Source organism: Budorcas taxicolor, chromosome 20, assembly GCF_023091745.1.
Source record: "Budorcas taxicolor isolate Tak-1 chromosome 20, Takin1.1, whole genome shotgun sequence".
In the NCBI taxonomy this organism is placed as follows: Eukaryota; Metazoa; Chordata; class Mammalia; order Artiodactyla; family Bovidae; genus Budorcas; species Budorcas taxicolor.
Genome location: NC_068929.1, coordinates 56,816,233 through 56,836,135, shown reverse-complemented (window position 1 = coordinate 56,836,135; position 19,903 = coordinate 56,816,233). Strand labels below are relative to the sequence as shown.

At 35.1% G+C, this 19,903-nt stretch overlaps 1 protein-coding gene across 1 annotated transcript in view; it reads right to left on the bottom strand.

The window, feature by feature from the left end:
- Window positions 1-19,903, bottom strand: part of CDH18 (cadherin 18) — a 417,078-nt gene that overhangs the window by 288,325 nt on the left and 108,850 nt on the right. The window contains exon 2 of the mRNA XM_052659026.1: window positions 17,507-17,801. Coding sequence (XP_052514986.1) covers window positions 17,507-17,801 — 295 coding nt within the window. The remainder of the gene's footprint in view (window positions 1-17,506; window positions 17,802-19,903) is intronic.

Here is a 19,903-nt window from a genome sequence, read left to right as displayed (position 1 = left end):
TCCATGGACTCTATAGTCCATGGGGTCGCAAAGAGTTGGACAGGACTGAGCGACTTTCACTTTCACTCAAGACTAGCAGAACAGATTTTCTACAATTAAGGACTTAAGAAAACTCCACATGGAGACCATAGGAGGGATAGAGATGCAATCTAGTCAAATCTACACCCCAGTGTGGCAGTCCACAAGTGAGAGGACTATCACGACTTCATAAGCTTTCCTGAGGCATGAGCCCCACAGTGTGCTCCCCAGTCTGGGAGATGTTCATGGGGAAGACAGGCTTTCATAATGTCTGGATTTGAAAAACAGTGGGGCTTACATCTGGGAGAGCCAGAGGAAACAGACATCACTGTTGAAGAGCTTACATACAAACTCACCCAAAGTCCCAGTGCAGAGGCAGCAGCTTAAAATGTTCCTGGGTCATGTGAGGAGGAGATTCATTGACTAATTTTAGGACAGGTACTGAGAAGGTATGGAGGAGGTGGAACTTTCTCCAGGGACAGAAATGCTGGTGGGCATCATTTTTTTTTTTAACTCTCCTTTCATCCAGCTGGCCCAGCATTGGTGGGCACCTTTTCTGTTACTCTCCACTAAACTAGTTAACATCATGGACCCTGCCCATGTGTTCCCCTGTGGACTGACACCATCACCCCTCCAAAGTACTTCTCACTCTACCCCATCAAGTATGTGTCTCCAGCTCTGCCAAAGACTTTCCAAAACAGCTCACACTGTGGAGTCCAGCCTAGCACACCAGCAATTGCTGTGAGGCCTCGCAGCCAGTCATGGTGGGGCCAGCCCCATGCATCACCACCCCCGTGGCAGTGGTGATCATGCCTACAGAAATCATGACTGGGTCTCACAAACAGCCAGGCAAATTGAAATGGAAAAACAATGTTCTAAAGTCTAGCAGACCCAGCAAAAGCAAGTCAAAGAGGGAAGTTCGTAGCAATAACGATATATCTCAGCAAACAAGAAAAATCTCAAATAAACCACATAACCTTACACTACAGGAAATAGAAAAAGAAGAAAAATAAAGTCCAAAGTTAGTAGAAGGAAGAAAACATTCAGATCAGAGAAGAAATAAATGAAATATAGACTCAAAAAACAATAGAAAGTATCAATGAAACGAAGACCTGATTCTTTGAAAAGATAAAGAAAATTGATAAACATTTAGCCAGACTCATCAAAGGAAAGAATCAAAAGAAAACACCCAAATAAATAAAACCAGAATTGGAAAAGGAGATATTACAAACAATACCACAGGGATAGAAAGCATCATAAGAGAATATTTAAAGTTATAAACCAACAAATTGAACAACTTTGAAGATAAATTCCTATAAATATGCAATCTTCCAAGACTGAATCAAGAAAAATACAAAATATGAACAGGTCAAACACTAGTAACAAAATTGAATTAATAATAATAATAATAAAAGTCCAGGACCAGATAGTTTCACAGGTAAATTCTACCACACATGTAAAGAAAAATTAATGTCTATCATTCCCAAACTATCCAGAAAATTGAAGACGAAGGACTGTTTCTGAACTCATTGTACTAGGTCATCACCTTGACACCAAAACCAGAGAGGAAAACTATAACACAAACATACACACAAATATAGACCAATATCAATATCACTGATAAACATAGATGCAAAAATCCTCAACAGAATAAGCAAATCAAATCCAACAATACATTAAAAAGGTCATATATTGTGATCAAGTGGGATTTATTCCAGGAACACAAAAATAGGTCAATATTTGCAAATCAGTTAATGTGATAAATCACATTAACACTCTGGAGAATAAAAATTAAATAAAGCAGATGCTAAATGGCATTTAACAAATTCAACATTACCTCATCTTTAAAAAACCTGAACAAAGTACATGTAAAGAGAACATACCTCAACATAATAAAGAATACAAAATATTTTAAAAATAAAGAGGTAGGCCATTTACCTTATGAAACCATAAAAGGTCTAGACTGATCACAGAGTTCTCTCCATACCAAGTTATGAGAGCAAGGAAATATTTGCCATTTACTAAGATAGGAAATGAAATTTATCTGAGAGAAACTCAGTGGATCACAAAAGGACCTGGAATTAAGACCAAGAACAGGCAACTATGACCATCATGGACTGAGGCGTGAAAACCAGTGGGAACAAAGATCCCTAGTAGACAAGAGCAGAAATCTATGTGGTTACTACGACATCTCTAGCTTTGATCACTGTATAATCACTGTATACCTGCTTTCTGGGCACTGGGTATTTATTCTGGACCTCTTGGCTGGGCATGTTCTCCATACCTCATTCTGAACTTTCTTGGTATACCTGAACAATGAACATTCACCCAACTCCTAGTCACTATGCCTTTACTCTACAGCTGATTACTATTCTTTCACTCTATACCCAACACCTTGAAAATGGCAAAACCACCCCAAAGTGTCTCAGAAAAGAAAGTTGAGTTTCAAAATAAAATTAGAAATCAAATTAAATTAAAGGTTAGGTTAAATGTACTGCACATGAGTTTTTAGAATGAAATTTCAGCATTTATATGTCCTAATATTATAATTTCACACTTAAAATATTTTTATTTTATAATATTCCATAGTAATTTCCATTTATGAACTTTTATTAAAATATAGGGGCAATAGAATAGGCTGATTAATAGTAGAAGTGGTAGTTGAGTAGTGGCCAGTGTCTAACATGAGTTTTTTGTTTTGGTGAATTTCTCCAGAAAGGAAAGAATGAAGAAAGGAAAGGAAGAAAAACAATAAAGTGGCCATAAATATGATACATTTATATAAAATGTTAGTAAATGTTTCCAAATGTTAAGAATAATTTTAACAAGGAAATTCATAAATATGTTTATGTGATAAAAATACAGAGAAAACATCACATGGAATAATAGCTCTTCACCTCTATAAAACATTATAATTTGTCTTTATTTCATATAGATTTTATTTATTTATTTTTTTAGTTTTTATTTATTTATTTAGTTAGTTATTTTTAATTTTTATTTTTACTTTATTTTACTTTACAATACTGTATCAGTTTTGCCATACATTGAGATGAATCCACCACGGGTATACATGAGTTCCCAAACATGAACCCCCCTCCCACCTCCCACCCCATATCATCTCTCTGGATCATCCCCATGCACCAGCCCCAAGCATCCTGTATCCTGCATCAAACATAGACTGGCAATTCGTTTCTTACATGATAGTATACATGTTTCAGTGCGATTCTCCCAAATCATCCCGCACTCTCCGTCTCCCTCAGAGTCCAAAAGTCTATTCTATACATCTGTGTCTCTTTTGCTGTCTCACATACAGGGTCATCATTACCATCTTTCTAAATTCCATATATATGTGTTAGTATACTATATTGGTGTTTTTAAATGTCTATTAACTACTATGTTTGTGATAGTTCGTTAGGTGCACATGACACAGAAATAAAATTAAAAAGTGAGGTATCTACAAATCAGTAAAATACAAGTTCAAATTAATGTGTAATATAAATCATGTACATGTGTGCTCAGTTGCTAAGCCATGTCTGACTCTTTGAGAACACATGGTCTATATTCTGCCAGGTTCCTCTGTCCGTGGCATTTTCCAGGCAAGAATACTGGACTGGGTTGCCATTTCCTTCTTTGAGGGATCTTTCCAGTCCAAGGATTGAACCCACATCCCCTGTGTCCCCTACACTGGCAGTGGATGATTTACCATTGAGTCACCCGGGAAGCCCATAATATAAGGTAGTAAGTAATAAAACAGTAAGCCCAGGATGCTCTAAGTTCAGTTGTAGTAAGAATGTAAGCTGCATTTTTAAAAAGCATTATCTCCATGAAGAGAGTGTTTAGTTCCAAGACTAATTTATACACAAGAATGTTCCTTTATCCATCATGAAAATTTCACCCATTACATTTTTTACAATTATTTGAATGTAAGTTGAATCTAGAATTGCCCAAACTGATTGGTTTACTTTGTATTTGCATTTCTTACACCAAGGTGCATACATCTGAAAATCATTTGGAGATATATTTTTAAAAACATAATATGCAGCATTAATTTTTATAAACTGTGTTCAGCTTATGGTCAAATAATTTATCTATTCCAGTGAAGTGCTTTCTATAATAAACTGAGCAGTTTTGGGGGGAATTCCAAGTCTAGTCTATGTTCATAAAAAGAAAATGGAGAAACAAAGGAATCTGAAGCAGCATAAAATGCAATCTGGTAGATCATATCAATCATTGGATAAAAGTGAGAAAATAAATTGGTTTTGGGGTCTTTCTTGAAACACAAGTGCAATTATTTATAGGAAAATAAATGAATAATTGCTCCATAAATACCACTTTTTTTTTTAACCAGATATCAGAACAATGATGTTCCAAACATTAAGGTGGTTTATTTTTACAAACTTTTTTCTCCAGACATAAATGTAGGTAGAAAAGACTGACACGTAATTATTCAATAAATATTCACAAAACATTGATTCAAGTGATTTACAATAATAGAATACAGCAAAAGTAGAGTAGTGGAAGTTCTGAGCCTTGTCTTGAAAAACATCTGGGCTTCTGCTATCACTCTCCTGAAATGCTACCCTAAGAATAAATATGAAGTATTTCCCCGACTACACAGGTTGCCTTTTCTTTTTGTTGATGGTTTCCATTGCTCTGCCGAAAACTTTTAAAGCCTCACTTGTTTATTTGTGCTTTTAGTATCGAATTGAAAAAGCCCATTATTAAGATTAATGTCAAGTTTACCCACTATGTGTTCTTCTAGGAGTTTTTGGTTGTGTCTCACATTCAACTTGTCTTTAATTCATTTTAAGTTTTGTGTGTGTGTGTGTTTGATGTAAAGTTTTCCTGACACCAGAAGGGAATGGCAAACCCACTCCAGTATTCTTGCCTGGAGAATCCCATGGACAGAGGAGCCTGGTGGGTTACAGTCCGTGAGGTCACAAAGAGTTGGACACGACTGAGTGACTAACATACACACATACATATACTTTGCCTCACTATATATTCTTAGTTCTTTTGTCAACAATTCATCAACCGCATATGAATGGGTACTTCTGAGCTCTTTATTCTGTTCTGTTGATCTATGTGTCTGTTTTTATGCTGATGCTGTACTGTTTTGATCACTACAGCTTTATAATATAGTTTGAATTCAGGAGTGTGATGCCTCTACATTTATTCTTTCTCATGATTGCTTTGGCTATTTGGAGCCTCTTGAGGATCCATACAAATTTTAGGATTGTTTGTTCTATTTCTATGGAAAACAATATTGAGGTTTCCATAGGGATTTTGTTAAATCTGTAGATTACTTTAGGACGTATGGGTATTTTAACAAAATTCCTACAATCTATGAAAATGGAATACTTTTCTATTTATTTGGTCTCCTTCAATTTCTTTCTTCAATATCTTATAATTTTCATTGTACAGATCTTTGACATCCTCTAGTATATTTACTCCTAAATATTTTATTCTTTTTGATGTTACTTTAAATGGAATGATTTCTTAATTTCTCTTTATAATGTAAAACGAATGATACTCTGAACCATAAACTCTGGTTTGGTTTGTTACAAAAGAAAAACTAACTGATAGAGAGGAAAAGTTATGAGAAGGAAGTTAAGAAGGAAATTTTTCTCCAATATATAATTCATCACTTGTCCTATGTAATTGTTCATATTCACTCTGATCTACCATGTGGAATTGTAAAGTCAGCTTCACTTTACTGAAATTATCTTATCCTGAAGTTATGCCCCAGGGTAATAATTTTAAAATGGCTGCTAGAATCCTGGAAGATATCCAGGTGAAGCTCCCAAGATGTTTGGGCCGAACTAAATCAGTTCACCAACAAGCAGCACAATAAAATAAGCACAGCTGGTGTCTCTTCTTGTTGCTTTGCAACAAAGAACACAGCTGCAAATGGAAATAGGTCTGGGGTTTAGAGATTGGAAGGGAACAAAAAAACATGAAAATGATTAGAGATGTTTTACTAGATCTATGAAGACAAGGGACCTTACAGAATATAAGGGTCATGTGGTAAAATTTCATATCCTCTCCTTATATGCCAAATTAAGTTTTAGTACTCCACTGAATTAAAGTTCATAAATTTCATATTCATAATTTTATAAAATATTTTGTTCTCCCTCCAATGAACTTAGAATAATTATTGCTAAAATGTGTTACAATTTTAAAATGTTTTCAAGTAAGGTTTATTATTGTATATTTCATTAGCATACAGAAGAGAATAGGTAGAAATCTATTTATTTCCTTATAGATACATTTCTGTGAAAAACGAAGATGTAAAATTTATTTCCAAGATTGTGATCTGCTATGGTTTTCTTTGAAACGATTTCTATATATAAAGCATATTTTAAATTTAAGGTGATTACAATGCAACAAAATTAATGCTTTAAACTTTGTACTAAAATCTTCTGATTCCAGGCAAAATTAAAACCAGAATTGCAGAAATGTGGGTATACTTACATAAAAAAGAGACAAATGCATGTGTTTTTTTTTTTAAGAGATTTACCAATACACACAATTTAAAAGAAATACCCTTACTAATTTTGTGATAATAATATACGCTACTGTAATATCACTAAATATCTTAAAACAGATGCCACTCCATCTGAGAGTGGCAATGCCATTTACAAATAAGATTTATCCATTCTTTCTTCATTTCCCAAAGCCACACATGAAACCTGAACACTGACTCCAAAAACAAGAATAGTTTCATCTCAGGTTTTTTTCCCGTTTTATTTGCAATGACAATCAGGAATATTAACTTTCATCATTTCATAATTTTAGGACTCAGTTCTGAGCAACTAGACTTTTAATAAACTTATAGAAAATCAAATTAAAGAAGTGCTTCTATAAAATAACGGATAGGAGATGGTAAAATCATTAAGACTGGAATGATAATAAACCACATACCACAGGAAAAAAAAAACAAAATATATGTCAAATGTGTACTGATAAAATGTATACAAGCCTCATCATAGTCCTCTCAGGTTACATTATCCCTCTATGATATTATAATGTCATTCTGTCCACATAAGTTCATTTTGTTGAAGGCAACCACATTTTTAGATAAGTTTAAGAGAAAGCAAAATGATAGCCAGTAGCTTAATAGACATCCATCATATCCCAAAGGGTCCTTTTTAAATCAATGCTATAAAAACAGGCTTTTTTTTTTTTTTTTTTTAATGGGAGCCACAATGACTGTCATGCACCACACTGTTACTCTTTCTATAAGCACAAATACTTTACACAGTGGTTTTCCTAGCTATTTTCATAAAGGTATCTATTCAAATATGACAGTTAACATCTAAACATGAAAACTGCTTACCCGGCAGATAGAATTGGTTTTGGTCACAAGTATATAGCATGAGGGAGAAGGAAATGGCAACCCACTCCAGTGTTTTTGCTTGGAGAATCGCAGGGATGGGGGAGCCTGGTGGGCTGCTGTCTATGGGGTCGCACAGAGTCAGACACGACTGAAGCAACTTAGCAGCAGCAGCAGCAGCCTATAGCATGAGCATTTTAACACTATGGAATTTTCTTGGACAAGTATTATTTCTTAATAAGTATTTCTTCCATTCATGTTTCTACTTTGAAGTTGTTTTATTATTTTATCTCGCATGTTTCTTAGGAGAGTGATTCTAGCTGTGAGCAATTTTGGCCTCCAGAGATCTTTGAGCAATATCTGAAGACATCACAGTAAAGCAGCAAGAGGAGAGATGTTGTTGGAATCTAACGAGTAGAGAGACCAGGGATGCCGCTAAACATCCTACAATGCACAGGACAGTCCTCCATAACAAAGAATTATCTAGTCCAAAATGTTAGTAGTGGCAATGCTGAAAAACCCTGTTTTGGAAGGATATGATTCCCTAGATAATAGTTGAAATTACATGGTGTATGTAAATGCAAGAGATAAAGGAAAACCTTATATTAGAACATGCATCAAAAAGCACTTCAGTTTATTTTGCATCTTTCTTTATTGAAATACCCAGAATGTCAAGACTTTGTCTGCTGATTATTACTCACTGACAAGACATATACAACCAAATCATGCTTTTCTCACAGGCAATACAACACACAGCAATTACTGGGAGGCCTCCACAATCATTTCTTAGCACTGTGGATATACAAGAAATAACAATCTGATAAAAACGTGCACGCATGAGAAATCCCTAGAGGTGCTTTCTCTTGCCTCTTCTGTTTTCTCAGAGCACATTTTGCAAAGCTCTACAGGGAACTCGTCAGTTGTATGATGATTCTGCTTATTCTTCCTTAACCACACAGACACACACACACACAAACTCTAAGCTATATAACTGCAGGGAAGAGAGAGGAATTGTCCTTTATGCAAAATGCATTTATTTTTTCTCCTCATCTAAGCCAAAAAAAAAAAAGTCCATGCTTTATAAAAGATTCAGAGGATATTTTCTCTGTCTGCAAGCAGGGCTCTCAGTCCTACTGTACTGTTCCTCTATTTTTTGCTTATCAGACGCCATATTGAAAATGTGTTTACACATCTGCAACCTGCTCAAATGTAGGTACTTGTGTTTTTTTTTTTTTTTACTGTTTTATTACTAGACCATATCACAGTTCTAAGCATACTAAGTTCCTTCCCTCTCTCTCTTTTCCAGAAGAATCAGACAATTTAAAGAATAAAGATTTTTTTAAGGACTGGATGATCCAAAACTAAATTAATGTGCATATGGTAAAACCAGTGATCTTATTAGGCACCTTCTATTGTGAAAATTTTGTTGTCAACTATCCCACTCTTGTAAGCTATTATTAGTATTGGAAATTGATATAGCTTTAAATATGAATGCTATTATTTTTTATGATCATATATCACTTTTTATTATTATTTCACAAATAACATATATATATATCACTTTAATAAAGAAGAATCATGATGAATTGCTGTTATACCAAATAAAACTGCAGCCTTTTTTTTAGAAGTAATTGCTTTCACCGATGTGTGTGGTCTCCATATATTTCTATGTGTGCATTCATATTCAGGAACACATATTCATTTTTCAAAAAAAGGATGCTATTCCACACAGATTTCTGAAAAATTTCTCGCTAAAATACTCTGGATCTTTGAATGTCAGCATACACCGTTTAAATTCATTCATTTTAAGCCTGCCTAGGGTATCACCGTATGAAGAATAATTTGAGAACTTCACTGTACTTTAAGTATGTTTTCTACTTTTCACCTCTGTGAACAATACTACAATGGGCAACTTTCAACATACAACTTTAGATATCCATGTCAGTATATCTATAAAAGAGTCTTCTATTATAAACTTATGTTCTTTTAAAAATTTTGATGGATATTGCCAAACTACCCGCCAAAAAACTATGGAAATCAACATTTCTGCTAATAGTTCTGCACACTAATAATTGTGTGAATTATCAAATTTGCATACTGGATAGGCAAACATTGCTATCTCTTTCTCCTTTGAGCTTTTTAAATTCCTAGTGAAATTTGAAATGTTTTAATACAATTAACATTTATTTTCCTATGAATCTCCTGCTAATGTAATTTCCCCATGCTCATTTGATTATAGTGCATTTTTCTTATTATTGAAACAGTTCCTTTTGTTGTACTCAGTTGCTCATTCGTGTCTGACTCTGTGTGACCCCATGGACTGTATAGCCCACCAGATTCTTCTGTCCATGGAGATTCTCCAAGCAAGAATACTAAAGTGGGTTGCCATGTCCTCCTCCAGGGGATCTTCCCAACCCAGGGATCGAACCCAGTTCTGCCATACTGTAGGGGAATTTACCCTCTGAGATACCAGGGAAGCCTGAAACAGTTTCTTATGTAAGGAAACTTAGTACTTTGTCTGCCCTATGTGTTTGTATTTTAGCTTATTATCTTTCATCTTATTAGAGTTAACATAATTATTTGATATCTTTATTTTCAACTGTTTATTCATTTAAATTCATATCTTATTTCTTAGTGACTATTGGATTCATATCTTACATTAAAAATCCTTCATCACATTTGTTTGTTTTACTTTTCAGTGATTGCATTTCTATAAGCTAGATCATGGCATCTGGTCCCATCACTTCACGGGACATAGATGAGGAAACAGTGGAAGCAGTGTCAGACTTTATTTTGCGGGGCTCCAAAATCACTGCAGATGGTGACTGCAGCCGTGAAATTAAAAGATGCTTACTCCTTGGAAGAAAAGTTATGACCAACCTAGATAGCATATTCAAAAGCAGAGACATTACTTTGCCAACAAAGGTCCATATAGTCAAGGCTATGGTTTTTCCAGTGGCCATGTATGGATTGTGAGAGTTGGACTGTGAAGAAAGCTGAGTGCCAAAGAATTTATGCTTTTGAACTGTGGTGTTGGAGAAGACTCTTGAGAGTCCCTTGGACTGCAAGGAGATCCAACCAGTCCATTCTGAAGGAGATCAGTCCTGGGTGTTCATTGGAATGACTGATGCTGAAGCTGAAACTCCAGTACTTTGGCCACTTCATGAGAACAGTTGACTCATTGGAAAAGACTATGATGATAGGAGGGATTGGGGGCAGGAGAAGAAGGGGACGACAGAGGATGAGATGGATGGATGGCATCATTGACTCAATGGACATGAGTTTGAGTAAACTCTGAGAGTTGGTGATGGACAGGAAGGCCCAGAGTGATGCGATTCAAGGGGTCGCAAAGAGTCGCACATGACTGAGCGACTGAACTGAACTGAACTGATTTTTATAAGCATATTGAATGTTTCAGTTTTATATACCTTAATTACAGATTTATTTACCATTTATATTGTTGTTAAGTGTTGCGGAAAACACAGTTTCATATCACCCAACACTGTAACCATGCCTAGTCTGAACTCCACTCCTTAGCTCAGTTCATACAGATACTTTCCACACAGAAAGTGGCCCTGGACTATTCCATTCACCTCACTGTCCACACCATCTGGGTTATTAAGGTTTTTCAGCTACCTGGAGCTTTTTCTTTCTCCACAGTACTTCTTTCCCCACACTATCTCTGATGTATGTATTTTGGGGTTGTGAGAGGGATTCGTGTTAAAAAAGCATTCCCTTACTGGACCCTCTAGGGATTAAATTCGGGTATAAATGAATAGCTATTCCTTTATTTCCAGGCAATATTGGATGCATTTTCCTTTGTATGGTATGCTGATGTTGTTTAGTCGCTAAGTCGTGTATGACTCTGTAACCCCATGGACTGTAGGCTCCTCTGTCCATGGGATTTCCCAGGCAAGAATACTGGAGTGGGTTGCCATTTTCTTCTCCAGGGAATATTCCCAACCCAGGGATTGTAACCATCACAAAATGCTATCTCTTGAACAAGAGGAACATTATAATAATATCAAATCTATTCCAGTGAATTAAGAAGGGGATCCTTACCTCTGGCCCAATAAACTGTATGGATCCTGGAACACACTTTTCCTTGTTATAATTATTCCACAAATAGCTTGATCTAGATTTTGTGTTTTTTAAACTGTATTGAAAACGGGAACTCGAAAGCTGAAGCTTAGACATCTCTTCCATTTGTACTTCTTACTAACCCTGTGATCTTGGGGAAATTAATTAATTCTATATTATTAGTTTTATCCTCTGTAAAACAAGAATAATTTGTAATGCTGACCTCAAGATGATACAAGCATGGAATCATTATGAATGACATGCAATGTCAGATACATAGTAAGTGATCAATAAATATTTCTTGGAGTTGTTTTCAATGATCCTTATCACAACTGCTGTGGCCTCATGTGGTCTCAGACAACTGGATATTTTATAGTAACCAACTTTTGATTTTCTGCAAATCTCAAAGTCAGCATTCAAAACCTCTATCTCTTTTGATCCACTGATCAAAACTTTATGGAGTCAGTTCTGTAGTTGATAGGAAGCAAGATTTAGTTATCTGAAATCAACTATTAGCTTCACCACAGACAGAAAGAAAAAGTGCTGCCCCAGCAAAATCATCTCGCATCACAATTATACAGTAGAGATGATAAACAGGAATAACTTTATGCATCATTTCCAAATCAAGCAACTTAATACAACTATATTGTATTAGCCCCATCATTGTTCTGTGATGCTAAAATCTTTCTTGCCATTCCTTTGTATTCAGTATTAGATTCAATTCTTTAGCTACTGTGCTGTGTGCTGTGCTTAGTTGCTCAGCTGGGTCTGACTCTTTGTGACACCAGGGACTGCAGCCTGCCAGGCTCCTGGCTTCATGTTAAAACCGAGAATTTGTCTGAGTACCAATTCAGACTGAATACAGCTGCGTACATCTGAAATCCAACTCGATAACATAAAAAGACAAGATTTACTTTCTTAAGGAAGCTCTTGGGAGTCACAGACCAGGTCTGGAGCATCAGTTCTGAGATGGATCATCCTTTCGGGCCCTTTTATCTTTCTGATCCATCTCACTTAGCAATAGGCTTTCATCTTTATGGTTGCAAGTGGCTGATGTATTTTGAGACCACATCTGCTTTAGGCAACAAGGAAAATGGCAATGGGTAAAATATCCGTGCCAGGTGTGTCTTTTTGGCAGGAAGCGTGTATCTTTCCTGAAAGTTCCACCTACTGGCCTCCACTTAACATCCTACTATTTAGAATGACATCACATGGTCATTTTTAGATGAAAAAAAAAAAAAATTGTAGTAAATGGACATTTAATTCTGCACAGTGTCAACCTAAGCAAACTGTAGGGAAAGAGAGGCCGAATATTGAATAACTAACATCATTTACCTAAAGGGAAGAAGCATGATTCTATTGTTTGTGTCAAATGGCATATTCTTTAAATTTTCATTTTTAATTAGAGGATAATTACTTCACAATTTTGTGATGGTTTCTGCCATACATCAACATTAATCAGCATCAGGTATTCATATGTCCGCTACCTCTTGAACCTCCCTCCTACTTCCCTCCCCATCTCACTCATCTAGGTTGTCAAAGAGTACCAGCTTTGGGTGCCCAGCATCAAACAGCAAATCCCCGACTATTTTACATATGACAATATATATGTTTCAATGCTATTCTCTCAAATCACCCCACCCTTTCCTTGCAGCAAATGCCATATCTATCAAGAGTATTAGAGAACAACACTCTCTTCTAATCGCTCCTCGTGCCTCCAAGCTTATTCCGTAAAACCTCTTACATTAGAGGCCGGCAAACTTTTCTTGTAATAAGCAACACAGGAAATGTTTCAGGCTCTATGAGCCATATGTTGGCTGCAACTATGGCTCTGCTACCACAGTACCTAGACTATCATAGGCAAGATTTAAATGAATGAGTACAGATTTGTTCTAATAAAATTTTGTTTACAAAAACAGACCATGAGAACCTACTGTATAGCACAAGGGGGAAAAAGAAGATAGAATCTGTTTGGAAAACATATATTAAGTTAATCTTAAAAAATGCATTCCAATATGCATTAGGTACACACACATACTATTTGATTTCACTTTTATGAGGTACCTAGAATTGTTGAATTCATAGAGTCAGAAAGTACATTGGCAGATGCCAGGGGCTGGGTGCAGGAGTCAGGGGGGCGAATGGGGAATTAGTGTCTAATGAGGACAGAGTTTCAGTTTTGCTTCTGTGCTCAGTCTTGTCTGACTCTTTGTGATGCCCGAGACTGTAGCCCTCCAGGCTCCTCTGTCCATAGGGTTTCCAAGTCAAGAATACTGGAAGGGGCCGTCATTTCCTCCTCCAGCGGATCTTTCTCACTCAGGGATTGAACCCTCATTTCTCACGTCTCTTGCATTGCCAGGTTCCACTGTGCTACCTGGGAAGTCCCACATTCCAGTTTAGGAAGGTAATAAAGTCAAGGGATCCATGATGGTGAGTGCTGCACAACGATGTGAATGTACTTATTGCCTCTGAACTGTACAATTAAATATGGTTAAAATAGTATGTTTTATATTATGTGACTTTTACCACAACAAAATAGAAATAAACAAACAAACAAACAAACAAAAAACAGCAGGCTGGATTTGTGTCCACTGTCATGGTTTGCTGGTCCCTTTTGTACCATATTACTAGCTATTTTGTGGTTCTTTTGTATTTCTTTCTAAAATCAGAGGCAGTGCAAATATCACTTATTCTTAAGCCCACAATGTAAAGCAAATTCTTTACTATGCTAACCTCCATATCACTTTCTATATGTTCATATTACAGTGTGCAGTAGATGCTATTATGATGTTTTATGTGTTTATTTTTCCACAATAAGTTCAAAAACACACACAATATGATTTCCAATATTCAGCCTATAGCTTGCCATACTGTTTCACCAGAAATTATGCCTGGACCCATGGTACAAGACAGACTGAAAGCCTCCTCTGCTTTGTCCTTTTTCCCCAATACTTTCAGGCATTAACTTTTCTCCTTCAACCAGGCTTGTCTCTATAAAAGAACTTAAAAATATAGTTGATCTTGGAACAATTTGGGGATTCGAAACACCACCTTCCCTCCTGCAGTCAAAAACCATATGTAACTTATTACAGTTGGCCCTCATATAGAAGGTTCCTATAAGGGGACTTGCACAGTTCATGCCTGTGTCGCTCAAGGGTCAGCTATACTAGTATTGCCCATTCCTACCCTTCTCTCCAAGTCTTAGATGAGGGCTGAAATGTTTTGGCTTGCTCCCAAGTCCTTCAGCCTTTGCTGCAATGATTTCTTCAGGCTTCATGATTCCTAAAAGCCCAGTATCATTCACGATGCTCACATGTAGTCACTTAGATTTAACTGTGTTCACACACAGATATATATATTAGATTGCATTTATAATAACTTTCTTCTCCTCTTATTATTTTCTTTGGCTTTTTGATCTCTGTTTTGATTGATTTCAACTATTTTCTATGTCAACTATTTTCCCAAGCATTTCTCTAGATAAAGTTGGAGGATACGGACGACCCTGGTGGTTCAATGGTTAAAACTTCACACTTCCAGTGCAGGAGATGTGGGTTTGATCCCTGGTCAGGGAACTAAGATCTCCCATGCAGTGTGGTGCAGCCAAAAAAATTCTTAAAAAGATAGCAGGATGATATACTTTCTGGATTCCTTTCTACGTATTTCTTTCATGCTAACAGATATATCATGTTTTTGATTGAGTGAAGGATTTGGTGTTCAGTCTTTTCTCTGAAGGCTGACAATGGTATTAAATTATTAACCACATTCCAGTATTTCAAGTGAAAAATATGCTGTGAAAATATCTTTTCCTAGTAAGTAACTTTAAAAAATCTGAAGCCTATATAATTTTTTCTTCATTCATAGGCTTTAGGAAAACTTTGCCAGCATCCAACTAAGTTTGATTCTTTTCCAATTAACCCTGCAATTCAGAAAGTTTATTCAACTTGCAAATTCTGTATATTCTACACCTAAATGTTAAAAAAAAGTGTTACTGTCCCTCTTCTTCATCTGCGGTTTTTTGCATTCTGAGAACATATGCTATTCCCACACTATGTCTAGTTAATATATCCTCTAAGTCTCATCTATTTCTCACAATTTCCATATATTTGTATTTTTTTTCTCTGATTTTTAGCTCCTTCTTCCAGTCTTGGAAGTTCTTAAGTTCCAGGAAAACAATTTGGGTCTTATCAGTGACCGTATGTGCCACAATGTACGTACTGTTTTTCTGTTTTTTACTTATTGTAGAAAACATGGCTTTGAGTTATAGGAATCTCTCTGCAGTGTCCTTAAAACATGAATGCTCTGATTACCTAGTGTTCAATATTCTTTTCTGGTAATGACTGCTGTGCCTGTTTTCTTCTTTGGTGCTCTGGCCCTCAGAGTGACGGTCAGTTTCCAATGTGCTCCCTGGGGTTCTTACGTGGCCCCTGGCAGTACCTTACCAGCGACATTCTCACAAGTGATGGAGTCACAGAGCTCTTTGCTTCTGTAAGGAGATGACTGGCAAATGTGTTATCAATCTCTTGACAAGCCTCCAGAAGAAAGTGTCTTCTGGAGTTTTTTCACAAACTTTCACCTGCCAGAAATAATGGTGTTGAGTTTCTCAGCATTGCGTGTGTGGGGGGGTGGGGGGGGGGTGGGGGAGGTATTCCTTGCAGCTTGTGGGATCTTAGTTCACCAACCAGCGACTAAACTTAAGCTCGTGGTAATGAAAGTGTAGAGTTCTAATGACTGGACCACCAGGGAATTCTCTTCAACTTTCTTAAGAGACCGATGAGTCTGAGTGTGTTTGAGTCCTTTCCACTGGCTCTCTGAGACTAGACCCTGCATTTTACTCTCGTCTCTGGGGAGTCCATTTGGCAATTGCTTTCTCCCCTGAGATTCTATTTAAGAAGGAAAACTGAGTCTCTCTAACCTGATTCCCTCACAGCTTAAGGAGCTATCTGCTAATCTCAGGAGAATTAAAATAGACTAGATTTGGGAAAACAAAAGAAATTGCAATCTCCCATTAAAACACCTTACATATATGAGACAAAGGATGTTAAAAAAACATATTGCAGAATCATTTCAAAACAGATGTAAGTCATCATGTTGTTCATCTTCAATTCATAAGTGCTGCATATCAATTATATCTCAATAAAAGTGTAAATATTTTCCAAATATATATATATATATCCATTTGCACAGAGTGATTTTGTTAGTGACTATAATAACCTAATTCAATACTCATATATATAAACTCAAGTATATAAAACATGTACTCAAAATATATTTTCTAAATCCAAACTTAGGGCCTCGCAGAGGTAATGAAAAGCTTGTCATTATAGTTGAACTTTATTTTTATTATATTTAGGAAATTCATCTTTAGATAAAAATAAAATAAAATAGCTAGGCTTCAGAAATCACCAGAAGATTGGAAATCTCTATCATGACTTATCAAATACAGTGTAGGCTCTGTATTCAGGAGAGACTGGGGTCAATTTCTTCATGGCAATTCAGAAAAGAACTTGGGAAAATTACTTACACACTGTATACCAGTTTGTATAGCTTTAACATGGCATTTAAAATATTTCACATGGTTATCATATAGTTTGAAATAAAGGATGCAACTGCTTAAGGGTATCTGCAAATTTTATTGATTAATGTAACTATTGCTTGTACTATCAGTCCTATTATAATTTGATCATAACTTGAAAGTTGAAAAGACATAGCAATAGATTTCCAACATTCTACTGTAAATATTGACACAAACTGTCACTGATTGTGTTGGTATGGTAAAAAAACAAAATTACACTAAGCAAGAATTGCTGAGTATTTTATCATGTATGAATGGTTTTTCCTTGAGATCAAGTTGTTACTTACACTAACAACTTCAGAAATTTGTTTTAATAAATACTAGAACAGCTAGCAGAAATATTCCTGAAAACTTTAGGCCATAGGAAATTATTAAAATGTTTGGAATTTCTTCAAATTTCTTCACACCCCTCCAAATATTTAAATATTTGTCTTCAAAATATTATTTTTAGACCTTCAAAAATATATTAACTTCCAAAATATAAAAATGATTTATCTTACCCATATCTGACATTTCAGGCACAGTTACAATGTATGGTCCATCTGTGAACTTTGGAGCATTGTCATTGATGTCTTGCACTTTGATGATAAACTCAGATTCAGGCTCAAGGGGCTTGTTTGTTCGTCTGTCAATAGCCTGCGCATGAAGTACATAGTGGGTCTTCTGCTCCCTGTCTAGGCTTTTTGTTGAGTGGATGTCACCCGTGGTATCATCAATGATAAAAATAGTCCCAGCACCTTCTCCAGTAAGGATGTACTTGACAGACCCATCACCTTTGTCAGAATTGGAGTGCAGCTGTAGACAAAGATGGAAAAATTTAATATAATATTATATTCCAACCTTACATAGTGTTCTCTGAAAATTGCCTATCTATAATTTAATACTTAATTTGGTTATGACCTTTTTTTTTCTCTCCAGTGTCCTAGGTGTTGCTAAAATCATGTTTATCTGCAGTTTTTCTCTATTTGGTATAAATAGGGATATTTTATTATGTTCTAAGAGATGTAATTATTGAAGAAATATTAATGAGCAATACTTATTAAAAGAATAACCCTTGCTGTCATTCTACTAAATTAATGTTTTGCTACCTATACAGAATAAAATTGTAAAAGAAACTACCAGTAAATCATAGTTGTCTTCCATATTTCCACAGGGAATTTAAAAAGTAAATAAATAATCAACTGCTTGCCATTATATTTTAATATTAAAGTTAAAAAAAATACTACAGTAAAGTTGAGATTCAAATTATTTATTAAAATTTCCACAAAATGGACACTTATTTATCACAGAAATGTTAATTTTATAATTTGGAAAAACAAATATCTTTCAGATTGCTAAATTTAAAAAAGAAAAAACCTTCTTTCTTGAAAAATTATGAAACTTTACACTCAAAATTTAAATGGCAGTATAGATGTAATCAGTAAGTAGGCCCTGATTTTTAATTGAGATACACTAATAAATCTCACTTATAAAACTAAAATGATTGAATTTTCTTTGAAAAGACATTATAGGAGTAATATTTCAACAGAGGTCTTCAATAAGAAAGATAAATAATATACATTAAGATAATTAAAAACTCTTTTATCATTTAAATATTAGCAAATGCTTTTAAACTGCATATAATTCACACAATGGCTATTATTTATAACATCAAAGTTCAGCTAATATTTCTATGAATAGCATTGCTATATTCCTAGCTAAGAACATCCACAGTATTTTCTTAAATCTCAAACACATACTTGAAAAATTGTTTCTCCCAAGAGATCTGAACAGTTATCCTTTACATGAAATCTTTTTGGTCACATAACCTCAACTACTCACCTTTTGCACATTTCTGACACTCTGAAACACTGAAAATATATAACCTTGTTCACATAGCATTTTGGTTTCTAGCCAAAGTAAAAATTTTCCAGGTTTATGTTAAAGTCTCCGAACTCTTAGAAGACATTTTTAAAGATAAAATACAGAAAAAAGATAATATAAGGAAAGGACTATTTCAACAGGAAAATGAAGGGGTCTGAAACATAAACAACAGTACATCAGGAAAAACTGTACTTATTTCTTGAAAACACATAAGACATAATCAGGGATAAAATTTTGATAGGCTTCACTCAGTTAGATTCAACAAGTTAAATCTTTTTCAAACTGACTTTTTGGAGTTTTTCTAAAAAGGAATAAAACTACAATAGCAGAATATAAAAAACACAGCTTTCAAAGATTCACACTTCATTAGTAAATTAACTACTAAAAGAAGCAGTAGACGGAGTTGTGTGGAGACAGTTGTAGGCATGCATGAAAATGAATTTATTCATTTATGTATATCTCTTTACATCATTTTAGCACCTACAAGAAGAAAATTACCATTTAAGCATCAGACATCTACAAAATATCGATTGAGCAGTCTGTTTCATATTCTCCAGTTTTACGTCTATCCATGACTAAAACACAGCAAAGTAAAGGACCAAATTCTCTGAACAAATGTTTTTAAAACATTTTCTGGAACATGCATGGTATTAAATTAACAAAAGGTGAAGTCATTTTAATAGCTATTGCTATATTGTGTATGGATTATAAATCTATATATAATAAATATGACTAATTAAAAACACTGACAGAAATGGTTAAACCTTCTAACAACTAACTATTGAAAGATATGACAATGGTGAAAATTGACTCTTGAGGATATTATCACATGCTATTTTACATTTTTAGAGTGTTTAATTTGAAATTATTTAGTTTGGGAAGAAAGGATCACATTGCAGTTAACTATATGTATTTTTTGAATAGGCATATGGACATAGACCAGCAACAGAAGTATGTAAAAGTAGTAAAGTTGTCAATCTAAAGCATCTGTTAAAATTTCATATGCTCTATGCTTTATATGGATTATGATAAAT